General features: G+C 41.1%; 1 protein-coding gene across 12 annotated transcripts in view; it reads right to left on the reverse strand.

The window, feature by feature from the left end:
• Ank2 (ankyrin 2) overlaps positions 1-16,030 on the reverse strand; it is a 313,942-nt gene extending 297,912 nt beyond the window's left edge. For 3 of the 12 annotated variants that reach the window (XM_042279894.2, XM_042279885.2, XM_042279883.2), the window contains exon 1: positions 15,861-16,016. In XM_042279894.2, the coding sequence (XP_042135828.1) occupies positions 15,861-15,944 (84 nt within the window). In that variant the 5' untranslated portion in view covers positions 15,945-16,016. Of the gene's footprint in view, positions 1-15,860 lie in introns of all 12 variants that reach the window. The other 9 variants (XM_042279895.2, XM_042279890.2, XM_076574966.1 and 6 more) reach the window with 5 other exon arrangements.
• Between the last annotated feature and the right edge of the window lie 2,493 nt (positions 16,031-18,523).

Consider the following 18,523-nt stretch of genomic DNA (forward strand, 5'->3'; position numbering starts at 1 on the left):
CCCTCTGTGGGGCCCTCTGTGGGGTTATCATTGCTTTTCATGGGTTCAAGCTTGTGATTTCTAATCATATTTGTCATGATCTTTCCCTCAAGTACCACACTTCAATTACTTATTGCTCTTTTGGGGAAACCTCAAACATGAGCATCAAACTGAGAATCTTCTTCTCTGTGCCTGCTTCTCCTTGATCATTAGTGATGTCTGTTCCTAGTGCCGCCAGCCACCAGATCATCAGAGCTGATACCTGGGAGTCCTCTTTGACTCTTGTGTTTTCTAGTCTCCCTCTCACTCTTGTGTTCAGTGATATAATTAGAAAATTTTACCTCCGCTCCTTTCCCTCCAAACCTACTCCTCTATCATGGTTCACTCCCATTGCATGTCTCTAAGAAAATCTGCCTCAAGACTTTTTCATTTTCCGAAGTCTCTAAAGTGAAGAAAAATACATCTGGTCATGCCATTCCATGTCTTTTGAAGTCCCATCTTTGGCTACACGACAAAAAGTCCAAGTGCATCAACATGAGATACGTTAAGCTTACTCCTGTCCCTGGCCTCACTTCTCACCTGTCCTGTTCATTTTTCCCCTATAATCTAACAACGGAGCACTTACAAAGAACACACTCTGGCAAACCCTAGTCTAGGCTGACACTGACTGACTTACTTAGCTCTCACAGAAACCCTCTTGCGTGGGCCCTATAATACTCTCCATTTTTATAGATGAGGAAGCTGAGGCACAGAAGCTTGGTTATCTGTCCAAAGTCACAAATGTAACCCAAGACACCAAGTCCATGTTCTACCTGGTATACCCTTCTTTGCTCGGTGTGATCTCTTCTCTCTTCTTGGGGCAAAGATCATACTCAGCCCTCTGCCAACAATGCTTCCTTCATGATGTGCCTTGAACCGTAGTCATTGTAGCTTGAGCTGTTACCTAGCCTCTTTCCTTCTCAGAAGCTGCAGTAACAAGCTCTGTATGCTTCCACTGCTGTGGTTATAATGCGACACAACAATCACCCAATGGTGTGTTTGCCATTCTCCATAGACTCCTGGAAGTCAAGAGTAGGTCTTTCTCCTTCTGATGGTTTACATTTGAGCAGATATGAAAATACCCAGCCCTTGAAATGGATTCTAAAAACGACCTAGGAGAAGAGCCCATGGATGTATAGAGGATAATGGATACCGTTCCTAATAATAGAATCATAGTAACTGAACTTCAAGGGCTCAGGATGAGTGCACCAGCCCCTGCAGTTAACATAAGAAGACTGCAGGAGGCATGGGTATGTGCTCGTAAGGCATCTCAGTAAAGGCAGAAAGGAACTGAAAACACAACTACATACAGTTAAATTGAAACCAAGCACCTTTAAAAGAATCAGGTATTAATCGTTCAGAATAAGCCGTATGTTGTTTCATCAAAATATTTATACTTCAACTGCATCTTTAGTCTCTTTTGTGGTTCTTTATAGAGAAAGTCTTAAGGTGTAAAATATACACCTGAAAAGCAGTCTTCCTCCTACAGGTGACAGCTGAATGGAGACCTTTGGTTTGAGAGCACTTGCATGACAAGGTCGTCAGAAACAATCCAATAGGAAATGTCGGGAAGTGAGCTTTAGTGGTGTGGCCCCGCCCAGGAAAGCTCAATACACTCATAGGTGCTAGGAAAATGGCTTATCTTCCCTCAGTGACCTCTATGTCCCCCACCTCGGGCATTTCTGAAGTTGTGTCTTTCTGAGAACTATCACTCCCATCCTCTTTGTCACTGCCAAGCTTTGATGGTCTCTACGATGATCAATAGGCAATAAGATTACAGTTATATCTAGAAATCTGATGACTAGAGTGCCCAGCCCATGACTGCCGCTAATGAGCATTTCAGCCAAGGCACTTGACTTTTCTGCTCCTCAGTTTCCTGAGATAAAATAAGATAATTGTAAAAAGTTTTGCACCCTGATAAGCCTCCCCACGTGATGCAGCAAGCCAAATCAGACCAGATCAGACCTAATTTTTAAAAGCCCTGGTTAAATGAGCAAAGCACTCCTGGATGATTTTCCAGCCCCCCCAGAGAGGAGTTGGGGAAGAGAGGCCAAAAAAACCACATGTCTGTTTTCTGGTGTGCAGTTTAAATACCCTGTGGGAGTGGTCTTGAACATCTCTGGGGGAGGAGCCATGTTTGGGGGGACTTTCTGAGGGGCAGGGTCTGGGCAGAGAGGTGGGGCTTCCACTAGAACATTCCAGAATCTTTGGTTATATGGGATGCCAGGGTACCAGGGGCTAAGGTGGAGCTTCCGTCAGAACAAATTGAATCCCAAGATTTCAAACTACATCCAGCTCTGAATATGCATGCTCCCAAAAGAAACCAGTATGAGTCAAATATTACAACCACATGTGTACATACTTGTGCACAATGCATACATACACACACACACACACACACACACACACACGATGTATTCACATGTACACTGATTCTGCAATAAGACGAATACCATTCCCTTTATCACACACATTGAATGGATGATGTTCGTTCCCCTAGAATTTGAGAGGTGCTACAGTTGTTCAGCTTCAGCAACAAAATTTGTATGTGTGAGGGGCTCTACAGATGCACAAGAAATTTAACAGTCATTTATGAAAAAAAATCTTAAAATCAAAGTTAAAATCTGCTTCTCAAAAAAGCCAGGGGACACAGTAATGTGTATAATGGTTCAGATTTTCCCTAACAGTCAGAGACGGTACTCATTGGCAAGACACCACAGACTGAGCTTAGAGTGAGGTGGATAAGCTGGCAGGTGGGAAGGAGAGGGATTTCTGCGAAGTGAAAACCAGGAGGTGGCTGGAGGCACTGTGGAATGCACTGCCCTCCCCCTCCAGCTGGCTGAGCCCCAAATGGCACCACCTGCTGTTTTGTGTGTGCTCCCATAACAATTGGCACCTGCATGTGGGAAGTGTGACTAGAATAGACACAGAAGCCCATCCTCATGACAAGAGTAGTATTCCTTGGGGACCCACAGAGAAGATGAGGTCTAGGAGGAAAGGGCCTTTCCCACTAGTAGACTCCAGGGAAAATATACTTAGAGTACAACAAATTCTCAAAAATTGTGGAAGCACACTCTCTCTACAAGGGATATACATCTTTCACATCTATGAGCAATTCATCAATTAAAATAGACCATACCACTGAAATCTTCAAAACTGACATTCAATCAGAGGAAAACTTTGTACCTATGGCCAAAGAAAACTGTCATTCATTTTTACAGAAAAATCAAACACAAGTCTTATGTTTTATTTCATTCCCAAATAAAAAAGCAATACTATGAAGTCAGCTGAATGAGTTTTCCATGACATTTAAGCCATCAGATGCAATAAAATAATAGAGCATTTTCCCATTGCAATCTAAATAAAATATATTGAGTCAAAATGATCAAGCATGTCTATAACCCCCCACACTTGGAACTGAAGGCTACAGAATGGATCCGAAGGCACCCTGGGTTGTATAAACAAAGCAAAACTTCCATACAGTCTAATAAAATTATCCTAGCATTGGCTTGCAGTTTCACTTCTATAATCATATGAAAATTCAGTTATATTATTAAAAATATATTGGGTCAGGCAAAAGGCAAATGCAAGACTCACTATATGTTTTCTGAGAATCTCTCATCTTAATAGTGACTGTTATCAACTTTTTTATCTATAGTGTACTCTAAGTATATTTTGGCTGCAGGCATGAGACATTTACTCAGTTATAACCAAATGCTTTCATTCCAGACACACTGCAAAACTGATGGTCTCTTTGTTGCTGTTTGGTAACATCCAAGCACAAATATTAGATTCCAAGGAGATAAGAGAACCAGAACCATGAACCACACACACTTTCCTCTGTTGCCTAAATTGGTTTTAGTGCAGTAATTCCTCCAGGTCATTTTAGGGTCAACAGATATAATTATAAGAGTAAGCTAGGGTAAATAATCAAATTTGTTAGGAGAAAAGGCAAAATACTCATCCAATTATTAAATGTCATAGCCATTCAGCCTTGTAATTATTATTGGACAAAAAACAAATGAGGGTTTACTGGACAACTGCTGTTGAACAGATGTGTGGGGGTCATTCTCACACTCAATGAACAACCAATGTATCAAGATAGTCAGCCATAACAGCTTCAGTATTAATCATTCTTGTGATGTAACTGTTCTATCAAAAATCTCCCAATTGCCTGGCATATGCAAGATCCTCTGCTCAATCACAAACTCTCTCTCTCTCTCTCTCTCTCTCTCTCTCTCTCTCTCTCTCTCTCTCTCTCTCTCTCACACACACACACACACACACACACACACACACACACACACACACACACAAACTTCTGAAATGCATCCTCAACTGGTCCTTCTTCAATTTACAAAGTATATAATATTTACTTAAACATGGTTCTATGTGTTATAGAAAGTACTTTCTGAAAGTATACTGCAAAAGAAAAGTAGCCATACTGCAATATACAAAGCTGGACAGTCAGAAAAAACACAGAACATATGAAGGGCTGAGAATGCAGCTCAGCTGGCAAAACGCTTATCCAGTGCACTCAAAGTCCTGGCTTCAGTCCTCACAACCACAAAAACCTAACATGGTAGTACACAGTTGGCATCTCAGCACTGGAGATGTGGAGGATTGGTTGAACTACACAGTGAGCCTAAGGCCATCCAGGGCTATAGTGATACCTTGTCTCATAAAACAGAAATGAACAAAAAGATCATAAAGTTATGACTTAGAAGAAACTATAAAGGGGAGGAAGTTCGCTATTCTGTGTGTGATGGCCCATGATTCAGTACTTCCTAATCTGATCAAGGTATTCTGTGAAACCACATACAACCTGTCAGGAAATGTCCTCAAAAGTCAAGTGTGGAAACCATTTAAGGTCACAAAGGCCTCTGACCCCATTCAGAAAAGTTCAGAAGACTGGTTCTTCTGTACGCCAGTACACAGAATGGATGAATACCCCACGTAATAAGCCAGTCAGTCCCACGGATTTCTTAACAACTGGTAAGGGGTTCCTGGTGTGTAATGAAATTACAGAGCACATGATGGATTGGTGACCTTTTGAATTAGGACAAGCAACATGAACTCATTAACAAATTCACCATTATACTAGCCAGGCTACGTTAAGAGTGTCAGGCATTTGTCAAAGACAGTCAAAGTACAGATAGAAATACCAAAGTATAAAGCTTCATTCTCCAGTGCTCCATTTCAGAGAGTGGGAACTCACATCTGACTTTAATACTCTGAAAACTTCATGGTTGCAGTCAACCAGTACATAAAAAATATTGTCCCAATTGGATTTATACCTCTGCTTTAAATAGTATTTGAAGAGGGGGTTTTAAAATTAGTTTTTTTAATTCACTGGCCAACCAGAGAAAACATATGTCTTATTTACTTACCTACTGCTGTGATAAAACACCATGACCAAGTGCTTTATAAAAGCAAGGGTTTGTTTAGGCTTATAATTCCAGGTGGGAAAATGGGGCAGAAGGCCAGCATGGTGCCTGGAGCTGAAAGCTCAGAACCAAGAGCTCACACCTCAAACAGCCAACAGGAAGCAGAGGGAGCACACTGAAAACAGTGCATGACTTTTGAAACTTCAAAGCCCACACAATGGCATACTTCCTCCAGCATGGTCACTCCTCCTAAATCTATTGCCACAGTATTACCAACTGGGGACCAATTATTCAGATGCCCGAGACTATCAGGGACATCTAGCTCATTCAAACCTTCATAACATATTAACGAGATGAGTTTCCAACGTAAAGAAAACTACTCCTGTCACACTTTATTTTATTTCAGTTGTATGACACATTGCCATGTTCACATGTTCACAGGGTGGGAGAGACCAGAGTAGTCATCTTGACCAGGAGTTACACCACAGTTCATCATTTAGTGCCTTTGTGGGTTCAATCAGTGAAGAGTTTTTAACTCCATCTCCACACCAGTCCCCTCACTTTCCGTAGGAGGTTAAAGACCATGAGTGATGGTGCATGTATGCATGTATCCTAGAACCAAGGAGGCTGAATAAAGCAGGAGGGTTGCACTTTGAAACTTGTCTGGGTGCACACACACATACACACACACACACACACACACACACACATGTGGAGGTCAGAGAACAACTTCTGGAAGTTCATTCTCTCCTACCATGTGGATTCTGGGTGTCAAATTCAAGTCATCATGCTTGGCGACAAGCTCCTTCACCTGCTGAGCCATCTTGCTGAGCCAAGGCTGATAGGCTATTTATATAATCATTTTTAGACAACTTTTCTATACATATGACAATATATGGTAGACTATGATGGACAGAAAGATATTAATTAAATTTACTATACTTCATTGCAGTAAGAAACACATAGACCAAATTCATATGTATATCTCATCTTTAGCATCTCGCTGATTTAAGAGAATGTACAATACTTACTATGTAGACATATATATATATATATATATATATATATATAGTTTAAGGGCATCCTCAGCTAGAAAGAAAGTTTCAGGAGAGTCTGGGCTAGATGGGACCCTGTGTCAAAAACAATCGGCAACAAAAACAGAATTGATAAATGTTTGATGAGACAAACATCTGGACATTGTACAATATACACAGGTATCAAAACATCACATGGTCTGTGTCACTAATATATATCATTTTTGTTTCATGTGTCCATTAAAATTAATTTAATAAAAATAATTGTAACATTGCCATCTAAACAGGCTCAAACTGACACATGGAAATACTTATCAAAAATGAGCAAAAGATGAACATTAGGGTAAATGGTTATACTATTGCCCACAGCGCTTGTCAAAGCATTCCAAGATGATGCACAAATTATTTTGGATTTCTTCAGACTCTTAATACCAACACAGACCCTACCACTTGGCTCTGGGTCTGTATTTTGACTTCTAAAATATCTTCCTTTTTTCTCTTTCTCTTTAATCGTAAATATTTTCTCAAGAGGGAGTAGATATGTGTTCTTGTTTGGAGAAGCAAAGTAAAAAGTAAAAAGGGGCCAGAGACACAATGACTGGACACGAGTCCCTCTGCCTTCCATCGAAGGTAAACAAGGAAGAACGCAAAAGCTGGAGGCCACATCAAGGACTACAGAAGAGGGAAGAGCCATGCATTTCTCACTCAAAGATCAGCAAATCCAACGAGAGACTCAGGAAGAACTCAATCATAGGCCACAAAGCCGCATTGTTACCAATAATGCTTAAATAATACATTATGATAGCACATGTAAATGATATACTAAGTCTTATATGAGTGTTCCAGATAATTGCCATCCTGGATTACCATGTCCCTTTTGCTAAGCAGCAGGCTACTTGGGGGAATAATTTCTAAAAGCATCAATACTAGCCTGGTTAATTTGAACATTTATTAGCTGGAATTTACTACTAATTGCATCAGTAGTTTAAAAATATAAACATATACAACAAAAATAATCATAAATAAAATGAGTGACAAATATTTTAGGAGCAGAACACAGAGTAAGTTTCCCAAACAAACTGGATTCTGAACTGGAAGCCTGAGCTGACCCAGAACTCAGAGCACACAGATAACCATGTGGGAGTGCACCCACTTGTGTTACAGTTCACCCACCCAATTTTCATTTCTCTATATTGTAACATCTCTTTCCATAGCTTCCTAACTCCTAAAGTGACCTAGGAATTATATGGCTAAAAAGTGTCTGAATGTGCAAGTTCTTCTAACTCAAGTATTTGTCAAACTCCAGGGTTCAATACTATTGCTCTTCCACTGGGGTTACCATTCTCACCAACTCTCACTGACCTCTGATTCTGCAGAGTTCTATAGAGTTTGTTCCTGACAGCGCACAACCATATGCTTATTTATACTCTCAGCCATAATACTTGTGACATTACATGTACATGACACTATACTATTTCTCTGGATTATTCATTACTTTATTCTTGGATAGTAATGTCCACTCGGATTGTAAATTCCACGAAGGTATCTAGTCATTGACTTTCAGTCCATTGGTCCATTGCATCTAACAGTGAGATTTACCCAGCAAATCAATGTCAAATGACTGCATCGAGGGAGCTTTCTTACACCTGAGGAGCAAACGCCTACATTAAACTGATTAGAACAGACTGATTCTTGGAGGCTGAGGCTCATTAAGCAAATGTTAGAAATCTAGGTCTTTGTTTTAATGACTACAAACACAAATTAATATATAGAAGACAATAATTGTGTGTGAGTTCAAAGAAAAACAGGAATTAAAACAAACAAACAAAAACAGGTTTGGAGGTCTGGGCTTGACAGCACAGGCCTGTTAATCCAGTGCTTGTGAGGCAAAGATAGGCAGATTTCTGTGGTTTCAAGGCCAGCCTAGTCTATGTAGCAAATTCAATCCAGTCAGAGTTATGTAGTGAGACACTATTTAAAAAATAAATAAACACACACACACACACACACACACACACACACACACACACACACACACACACAGATCTGGACTGTAGATTACTAGTAAACAACTTGTCTCATATACATAAGAGCCTGAGTTTGAACCCCAGTACTAAAACAAAAGAATAGAAAATTGGACCCCTCAGATGTGTATGCCTGTGTGTGTGTTACTATATTATGTATGATATATGTACAATGTGTGTGTCACTATATTATGTAGTCCTCAATTGCCTAAAACCTGCTACACAGACCAGTCTGGCCTCTAATTTACAGCAATCTCCTGGCCTCTGCCTCCTAAGTGCTGCTGTTACAGGCATACACCACCACACCCAGCCCTAGATTACAGCATATATTGAGTGGGTCATATTTTACCATCTCACTCTGGTTTTAAAAGATTGACCTTCCTTTAAGAGACAGGAAATACTAGCGAAATTCAGATAAAAGGAATCATTTGTAATATTGACTTGTCTCAATTACACAGAAGAATGTTTTCTATCAAAATACCTCATTTTGTTGCAATGTCAACTTTGTCTTATCAAGTAAAAGAAAACTGAAGTGGAAACTTCATTTGCTGTCATGAATTCTGCCAGTGTCCACTGAGACAAAAATAAGCAGTGGCTTTGTCTTTGTTACCAACAGCAATTAGAAAAGAACAGCAGCAGAAAGGCAAACAAGCTAGAAGCATTTTCATAATTTCCCGTGCTCCGAATCATGACAAGACAAAGAAAGGCAGATTGAAGATGTGAAGCCTCTGTCTAAGTGCAGTCACATGTCACTGTAGGAAGTTTACAGAGAGGGAAAGAGACCTCCAACACTTCGGCAGAGAATGGATGAGAAGGAACCAGTAATAGAACAAACACTAAGAGTGAGAGAGTTCCTCAAAAGAACATTAGACCTAAAATCATGAAAGTAGTGTTACTCTTATAGGCTAGCTTAACTAGGTGTGCCTAATGCACGCAAAGGTACCCACTTATCTGTTTGCGCTGTTCCACCTGTTTTACCTAGACACTCCAGGTCAAGCACGTTGTCTGTCTAGACCAATTTCTAGGAACATCTACATACGGGGACTTATCACAAGGTATGGAGCCCAAAGAGTGCTGCTTGGGGGAACATTCTAGATAGCAAAGAAGGATGTCTGCTTTACATATTATTAGCATACATTGGAGAGAGCATCTTATAAAGTGCAGTCATTGAAGATAAGAAATAACACGAGAAGAAAGAATGAGGATATCTCAGATGAGGATCAAAGAAGCTTCTCAAGAGACATGGAAAGCCAGGGTGGCAGCACTCAGCTGTAACCCTAGAGCTTGGGAGGTTACGGCAAGGTAACTGAGAGTTCAAAACCAGTCTGGGCTACAGAGCAAAACCTTAGAGTGTGTGTGTGTGTGTGTGTATGTGTGTGTGTGTGTGTGTGTGTGTGTGTGTGTGTAAGGAGAGAGGGAAAGAGGGAGAGAAGGAGAGAGGGAGGGAGAGAGAGAAAGAGAACAGCAGTTCAGCTCAATCTGATTTCCTTGGGAGAAACTGTTCCACATATGCCACTAGTGGAGCAGGAAGAAGACTCATGAGAGCAAATGTAAAGCAATCCTAGGATTCAGACATAGGATGAAGAGAGAAAATAATGCTTTCTGTCCCCTTGCATCGCTCACTGCTCTGCATCTAGATGAAAGAACAAAGGTTAACTGTGAGAGCCACAGAATAGCAATGTATCAACTCTAACCAGAGATTCCGCTTTCCTTTCCGAATGTTAGCTAATTGATTTTATTTTGTTCTGATTGTCTTGACACAGTTGACCTTCGTTGCTATGGTAGCCAAGGCTGGCCTTGAACTATGAATCCTCACGTTTCTATTACAGACACATACCGCCATGCCCAGTTAAGATAAAGCATAGTCCCTGCTAACCACTGCTAAAGTAATGACTAAACTTGAGTGAGAGAAGAGACTGGAGCTTGTTAAAAATGCCTCAATGTTGCTCTGGTAATAGCAGGTTTGAAGTGGGTCCAAAGAACTTAATTTTTCTAGGACTTCCCAGGCAGTCCTGGTAGTTGTGGTAAGCAAAAAATACTTTGAAACCTATTACTCTCATCAGGATATTATAGGATAAATTATTATCAAAATATCAAATCACCATTGCAAAGTATCATAAAGACGAATAGATAAAAGAAGAAAGGTACTGAAAATCTACAGAAGACAAGTTAGAAAGAATTTTTCCATCCAATAAAAATTCCATCACCCCTGACAGATGGTCATTTTAAATACCTTCAGTGACAGAGAATTGCTGTCTTCAGGCAACATAGACCATTTTGTCTTATAAATTGATGTTCTAATGAAAGGTCAAATTATAAGTTATTTGAAAAACAAAAAATGGAGATATTACTCAGGACACATTATGCATGAAAACCTCTCTATTTGATTGAACTGGGAAGACACCAGCTTTAATTTAGAACCAATCTGAGCACAAGAGCATGTGAATCTTCCAACGTTAGATTCACTATCAGATCCAGCCAGCCATGCTCTGTGTGGCTGCTGTTAAAATAAGATCTTCAGTGTGTTGCTTACTCAGATTTCTATGTTGCAACACTTCAGTCACACATCTGGTGACACACATCTGTCATCTCTCTAGTTAGGCAGTAGCAAGTATACAGAAATAAAAATGCCAAGGTCTGGCTGGTGGCCCGAGTTCCATCCCAAAATCCACACAATGGAAAAAGAGAACTGACTCCCACAATGTCCTCTGACCTCCACATGTGCCCTGTGGCAAGTGTACCTCTATCCCAACACAGAAAATAAACAAATGTTAAAAATTATTTAAAACACAAACATAATGAAAAAAGTCACAATATTCATGACTATTCCAACAACCTGTATCAAAGCACCTTAAACAAATATACAGTATCCTACAAAGCTATTTTATCCCACTACCCTGTTCAAAACAACACCACCTCCATTTTACTTTTATCTATTTACAAGCATGTTACCAAATGACAAAAGTAGTTATGAAGCCACTTATATGTTGACTTGTCTTGGAACAACTTACCAAGCCTAGAGGTCTTAAGGAACTGTCACATGTGATTGATGCTTGGCCTTTTCCATTTTCACTCATGTAAATTCTCTAAGGCTCCTTCAACCTCTTCTGGGGCCAAGTCACTGCCATCTTATTGGCATAAAGTTGGAAAGCAAGTCGAGATGCATGACAGCATGCCTCTAGGTTGCTTTAATATGATCAGCCAAAATACCATGCAGAATAAGAAGTTTCTAATACCATGTGGAATAAGAAGTTTCTGTGGAGTCACCTCGGATTTAGAGTGCACTCAAAACTTCCCTATACTCTTCACTTCCATAGCTCCTAATGTTTCATTTTTGACCCAGAGTCTAGTCAAAATTGGCACAGCCTCTTGCCTTTTCTCCACCTATTACCCCTGGAACATCGACCTCAATTCTTCACCTTCGTTAATACTGATTTTGTGTGAAATAATTGTCTTAAGGAAACTGTTCTTTGAAATACTAGCAGCATTACTAGCCACAACTTATTTTCCTTGGACCTAAAGAGCATGCAATAATAAAGGAATCTGCCTCTCAACAGAAGTGTCTTTGTGTTGAAGCTTGAAAGAGCAAATAGGAGCCACTAACTTCCAGCAGCTGGCCATGGTGTCCTATTGAACAAAGGCAATTCCAGGAGCATCCACATCTCCCAAGGTCATTCTGTGACCAGCATGGAGCAAGACAGAAACAGCACCTCACCCTTATCATGTCCAAACACAGACAAAGCACAGACATAGCCCAAGCCACAAAATACCAAGCACCCCATCTTTTGATAAATGAGAGAGATGTCTTTGCTAATCACGGCTCTCGTAACACCAAATTGTACCTGCTTTCTGATGATATGTCGTCCAGAGAATGAACTCCTACTCTCTGGGAACCCCTTTCTACTGCAAATACTGTCATCAAGGTCAATCCACATCCTGTGATTCCCCGGGTACCTCTCACTGCAATGGTCCACTGGCCTTGTGTTGTATATCTTCCTGCTCACTGCAGTAGGTCAAAAATGCAATAGTTCAACCACAGGTGACTTCCTAGTGGTCACAGCAGAGGAGGCTAATAAGTTCAGTTACTGAAGGTCAACATGAAAGTCCCTGAAGAAATCGCTGTCCTTACGGAACTCACCAAAATTCTGCTATAAACAAACACTTCCTTGAGCCTGTTTTCTAACAGGCTCTTGTGGCCAAAGACCCTCCAGTCCTTCCCCTCAGAACCACTTTCATGACGTATAAAGACGAGGTCATGGACCATCTGCTCTCCATTTACTGAAGCAGAGGCATGTTTACAAGGAACATGATGAGCAGATGGATCTCTACCTGCGCCAAGGCAAGCTGGTGGACAATCATCCTGGATACTCAGAATTCCACACCAGATCACAGTGAACCTCTTGGAAAAAAAAAAAAAAAAAAAAAAAACCACTGCCACCTGGAGGGCTTGGCATGGACTTGGCTCCAGCTCTTGCTTTTCTCAGCTTGTATGTCCTTCCCAGATGCTTATCTCTTGATTATTATTTCCTAACCAAAGAACATTTAATGGTCTAGTTTTTACACAGAAAAAATTTAAAGGATGCTATGCAGTGGTGGAGAGTTTACCTAGAGCACACAAAGCCAAATTGCTAGTATTACAGCAAGAAAAATTGGAGGGGGAGGTGAGATGGTTCACTCAATAAAGTGCTGTCTTGCAAACATAAGGACCTGAATTCAATCCCCAGATCAAAATGTCACATATTTTTACAATTGTGTGTGTGCATTTGTAATCCCAGTACTGGGGGGCGGGGCAAGAGATGGGAGTAGCCCTCAGGATTACTGGTCAGTCGGTCTAGCATCATTAGGAAGCACCAGGCCAATGAGAGATGCTCTAAAAGAAGCCATCGCCTTCCTAAGAACACCCAAGTTCTTCTCTGGATTCTATATGTGCACAAGTGTGTATACACCCACATACATGAACATACACACACACACACACACACACACACACACACACACACACACACACACACCAAATAAGTAAAAGAAGAGAAAGAAGAAAGGAAGTGAGGAAGGAAGGAGGGAGGAAGAAATTTAAGTTACATGCTGTGCAAAATAATATGAAACAATAATCAGCTCCATTCTGCATTCATATACATCACAATGGTTTGTATGGGATATACTTTTCTAAATAATTTCAAATTAGAGTATATAACTTTCAGTGTTTTTAAGCCTGCTAACCTTTCAACACTAATAACATATTCTGTTATTTCACTTCTTTCAAAAGCATAACAGACTTCCCTCCTGAAAGGCTTACTACAATAAACACTCATTAAGAAAATAATAATAGCACACAATTTTATCAACTAGACATTACATGGGGTCCAAATAGTTTTGTGTCTGTTATTTTGAGTCCTCACAAGATACTCAAGCATGTATACAATTATTCTGTGTTCACAGATGAGTACTCACATATGTGAGTAGAAATGTGAAGGGATGCACTGAGATTCAAACCTACTTTCATGAGACTGGTCATATTAAGGGTGTGTGTACACATCCTCTCCACCATGTAATACATGTGTTTTTAAGGGCAATTCTTTTTAGGTGAAATGGCTTTCAACACTCAATAATTCAGTGTTCAAGTGCATGCACACACATATATATTCAAAACTTGCTACTAAAATTACTATATTTTAGCTATAAAAGGAATACACTCACTCCTAAAATCAACTGAGAAAAATGAAACCTAAAGGAACATTATACTTGTTACATGGAGGGTTTTAGTGTCTCAGTGTCCTGTCAGACTTTGAGATGGCTTTGGTCCTGTGAATTTACTATCATCTTCGAGAGCTTAAAATTTCCTTGAGATCCCTACCCCACGCCCTTAGCAATCCTTAGGATCCTGCTTCTAATGCAGCAAAGAGGCTTCGGAGAAAAACCAGGGGAATCTTGAAATGATAGTGTGAGTTACAGCAGATCCGTGGCCCCCACCTCAATCAGCTAATAAGCTATAAAAACACCCTGCAGTGATGGGAAATCCAGAACTCTCAGGTACTTAAGGATTCTGTGCTCACATCTCCCTGAATTATCTATTTTTCTTTTATCAGACATCACTGTCTGTGTGCTATTATTAAAAAACTGTCATGTGTGAGCACACTTATTTCTAAGGAATTACATGACCACATGACACTATACAACAAATGCACCACTCTCTTGTTAGCTGTATCTTTTAATTATCAGAGATTTCAAATTATTTAGACTTTTACTAGGAGACATTTATTATACCACAGAGCTATAGTTTTGAAACACCATGTAAACCCAACAGTAGCAAAATGAGAAATATTCATTTGTTTATAACTATTATTTTTTGTAATCTGCCCTTTCAAAATCCAAAGACATCAAAGCAGAAGAAATCATTTCTGTGAGAATCAGAGGAAGTACCCCGCCCATATTTTTCCTCCAGGATATGAAGGGGTCTTAGGATTGATCTGGGAAGCATCTCTTTCAAAGGTGAGGCTCAAGAGCTCTAGAAGGCAACAGTTCACCCAGGAGTCAGGCCATAAAGAAGTGCTGGGTGGGGCCGCCTAGTTCGCAACAACCCCCCAAAACACACACACACACACACACACACACACACACACACACACACACACACACGCACGCACATTGGTGTCATTTCCATGAAAATCAAGGATGTGGGAATGTATCAGAGTAAGAAATCCTACACACTGCTTTGTGTGCCCAACCCCTCCCCCCAGCCCATAATATCTTTAGCTGTTTATCTTAATCTTTGAAAGAGCTATCACGCTAATGTCAGAGAAAACCGCAGAGGATCTAAGAAAGCAAAGAAAGAGCATGCCCGGGAAGCCTGCTGCTCCGGTCACCAGTCTTTCCTCCATAGGAAGAACACACTAAGGGTGGGACCAAAAAGGCATACCCTGTCTAGCCATCTCAAAATCATCACCCAGCAAACACAGCTGGCCAAAAATCTGCGTTGTGCTTCCAAAGCCACCTCGCTATACGTTCTGACTCTTAAACTCGGACATTCAAAGGAAAAAACAATAGTAATAAACGACTTGTAGCCAGTGAACACCCAAAGCATACATAGGAGATGGCAAGCCCCAGCGAGCCTCCGAACACACCTTATCGTGCTCACTTCACCGTGCTCCAGTCACGGGTTCATAGTGAACCCTAGGCTTCATTCCGAATCCCCAGAAAGCAGGCGTTTGCACCTGCTTCTTTCCAAAGCAAGGCTTGGCACTCCTACTCTCTATAGTTAGTTACTCCTAAGCCCCCACGGCTTCCCCAGCCTTGCAGTGGCACACACACACACACACACACACACACACACACACACACACACACACACACACACACACACACACTTATATACAGACGTTCTGGAGCCTCCAATGCACCTTCTTGGGTCTTTTTCTTCTCTGACTACTGCCGTTGAACTTTTCTCCACTGTCGCTTTTCTGAGCTGCATCTTCGTTCATCATTTTGAGCAGTTTGGGAAGGAAATAGCTGTGCCATCAACCCCGGCCGCGGGAACAGACCACTGGCGAGCATGCACTTGCAGGAGGCAGGCGGGAGCAGGAGGAGGGGTGGGGAAGGGGCGCGCGCTAGGAGGGCGAGGACGGTGACGTTGCCATGGTAGCAGCTGCCACAACTGTTTATCTGACTGCATTGTTAAATCGGATTCAACCAATTACCATCGGGGGACAGGCTACAATAAAGAACGCTGTGGAAAAAAAAAAAAAAAGAATGCCCGGGACAGGAGCAATTTGGGGAACCCTGCTGCTTGCCTTTGGACACACCCATTACAGGATCCGTGCCTGCCACGCATAAAAACCTGCACTTCATTTTCTTCCTCCAGGTACTTCAGTGGGACAGACACAATGCATACAGAGAAAATAATGACACTTGAATGTCTGAACCCGAAGGGGTGCATTGTAGCGGGTCCAGATGAGGAAATGGAGTCTATTAATCTCCTAAAGTAATTATAAGAAAGTTACATTTTTTTACCATGCTAGTCACTTGATGCAAGGCTATACCCTTTTAAAACTCTGCTTAAGGATGGCTTCTGTCACCAAGCTTGAGAACAGCTTCAACAGCCATCAGCGACCTGACCACTCCCTCCTGGGCTGCCTGGCAAGGCAAGCTCTGATAGCACCTGAATCACACACACCCCCACGCCCCCACCGCCCTCACCCTCCCACCCACTCCACCCATTCACCACTTGACAGCCTAGAGATGGAAGGAGGGAAGATCATCGTTGATTTTCTCAGAACCAACACAACAGCCTTCCTTAACAGCAGTTAACCAAGGTCTGTTAAATATGTAAGACAAACAACATGTCATGGAGGTAAAACATTTCATACCTATTATAGAGATTTTCTGAGCACAGTTCGATTGACTGGTGAATAAAACATGAGCTCTAATCTCAGGGACCTTTTCATCTGATTTTCCAGAACTGTTCTGGGTAAGACAATGTGGTTTGCTTATGTAACAAGAATCCTAATTTCATCTATTGGATCAAGGTGGCTATTTCTATATTTACTGTTAAACTGTGGGTGCAAGCAGAGCCAGATATATTTTGCACAAGCACACATGCTAACTACTCATCCTTATTCCTAGAAAACTCAAAGTATAGCATGCAGAACACTTAAGTGTAAAAACAGTGAGAATTAAAACAGGGAGATAATGTATGTAAGTATGTTGTGAAGACTGAAAGTTCTTCTGCATTTCTATTAGGAATCCCATTATTACCACAAATGTGATGCTCTCAACTCAGAAATGTCTCCCTTAAAGATGCTTCTTACATGAAAATGAAGTCAACTCCCAACAAACACCTCAACAAAGACTTCACATTCTTTTCTCACTGCTCCTTCTCTCTGCCTCGCTGTCTGGAGATGCTTGCCACATCCCACACTGCACATTAGCCTCACCTGCCGCCCTCACCCTCTCCCTTGCTTCTCTTCCAGCACATCCACCCCACAAGCACCATGCCACAGTGACACCGGGGTCCCACAGACAGGGCAAAGACTCCGAGCTTCCTTTGTTCTGACACAAAGCCCTACGAGAATGTCTACAAGAAGCTTCCAGAAGTAACTTCTACTGTTATCAGAGTCCACACCAAAATTTCCAAGATGTCCCCTGTCTACCAACCATCCTCCCTCATCTTTCCTTGTTCCCTCCCCTTCTCTAGGGGAGTTCCTTGACTTGACTTTTCTTGAGCGCAACCTCGGCTTAGAAACCTGAACTATGACTCAATAAATATGTATTGAATATCTACCATGTGGCCAAAACAAAGAACCAGGGAGACTCCCTCTGACCCCCAGGGACATGGGAGCAAAGAAAACAGAAAACATGTTTGTCACTAGGTTGCTTATATTCTAACAGGGAGATTAGATGAGAAGCAAAACTATTAGTGAGTTCTATGTGGGAAAAGTAGGGCGGAGAGTGATGTGAGGCAGATGATGGTTTATGTAAGGTGCCTGGGCACGGTCCCCAGAAATCTGAATGAAGTGAGGGATCTAGCCAAGCAACTCTCTGAAAGAAAAATAGTACGGTCAAGGAGAACGGCCATTGAAAGTCCTCAGAAAAAGAAGAAAGATGTATATAGCAGCTAGGTCTACCAGAGAAACATTATGAATAGTCATTGAAAGTCAGAATCAGCTTTTCAATCAATAGAGTTGGTAGACAAATCATTCTTGAAAGTCAGAATCAGCTTTTCAATCAATGGAGTTGGTAGACAAATCAGAATACTCATTGTTCATCTCTATACAAACCGGAAACAAACACACTTCATATTATAGCAGTTTATGATCTGGTAACTTCTGATAGAGTTTGGCCAACCTCTTATAATGGTGCTTTCCATATAGGCAATGAACAACTTTAAATACCCAGGTTCAGTCCTCTGCCTTAAATAATCAACAACAAAAAAAAAAGCCAGAGTATTTGTCCTAATATGTTTCTGGTGTTAAGTGTCTGAGACTAGATAATTCATAAATAATACAAATGTCCACCTCACAGTTCTAGAGACTAGGAAATCCAAGATCATGGCACAGCATCTTTG

This window comes from Peromyscus maniculatus, chromosome 6 (assembly GCF_049852395.1).
Source record: "Peromyscus maniculatus bairdii isolate BWxNUB_F1_BW_parent chromosome 6, HU_Pman_BW_mat_3.1, whole genome shotgun sequence".
Lineage (NCBI taxonomy): Eukaryota > Metazoa > Chordata > Mammalia > Rodentia > Cricetidae > Peromyscus > Peromyscus maniculatus.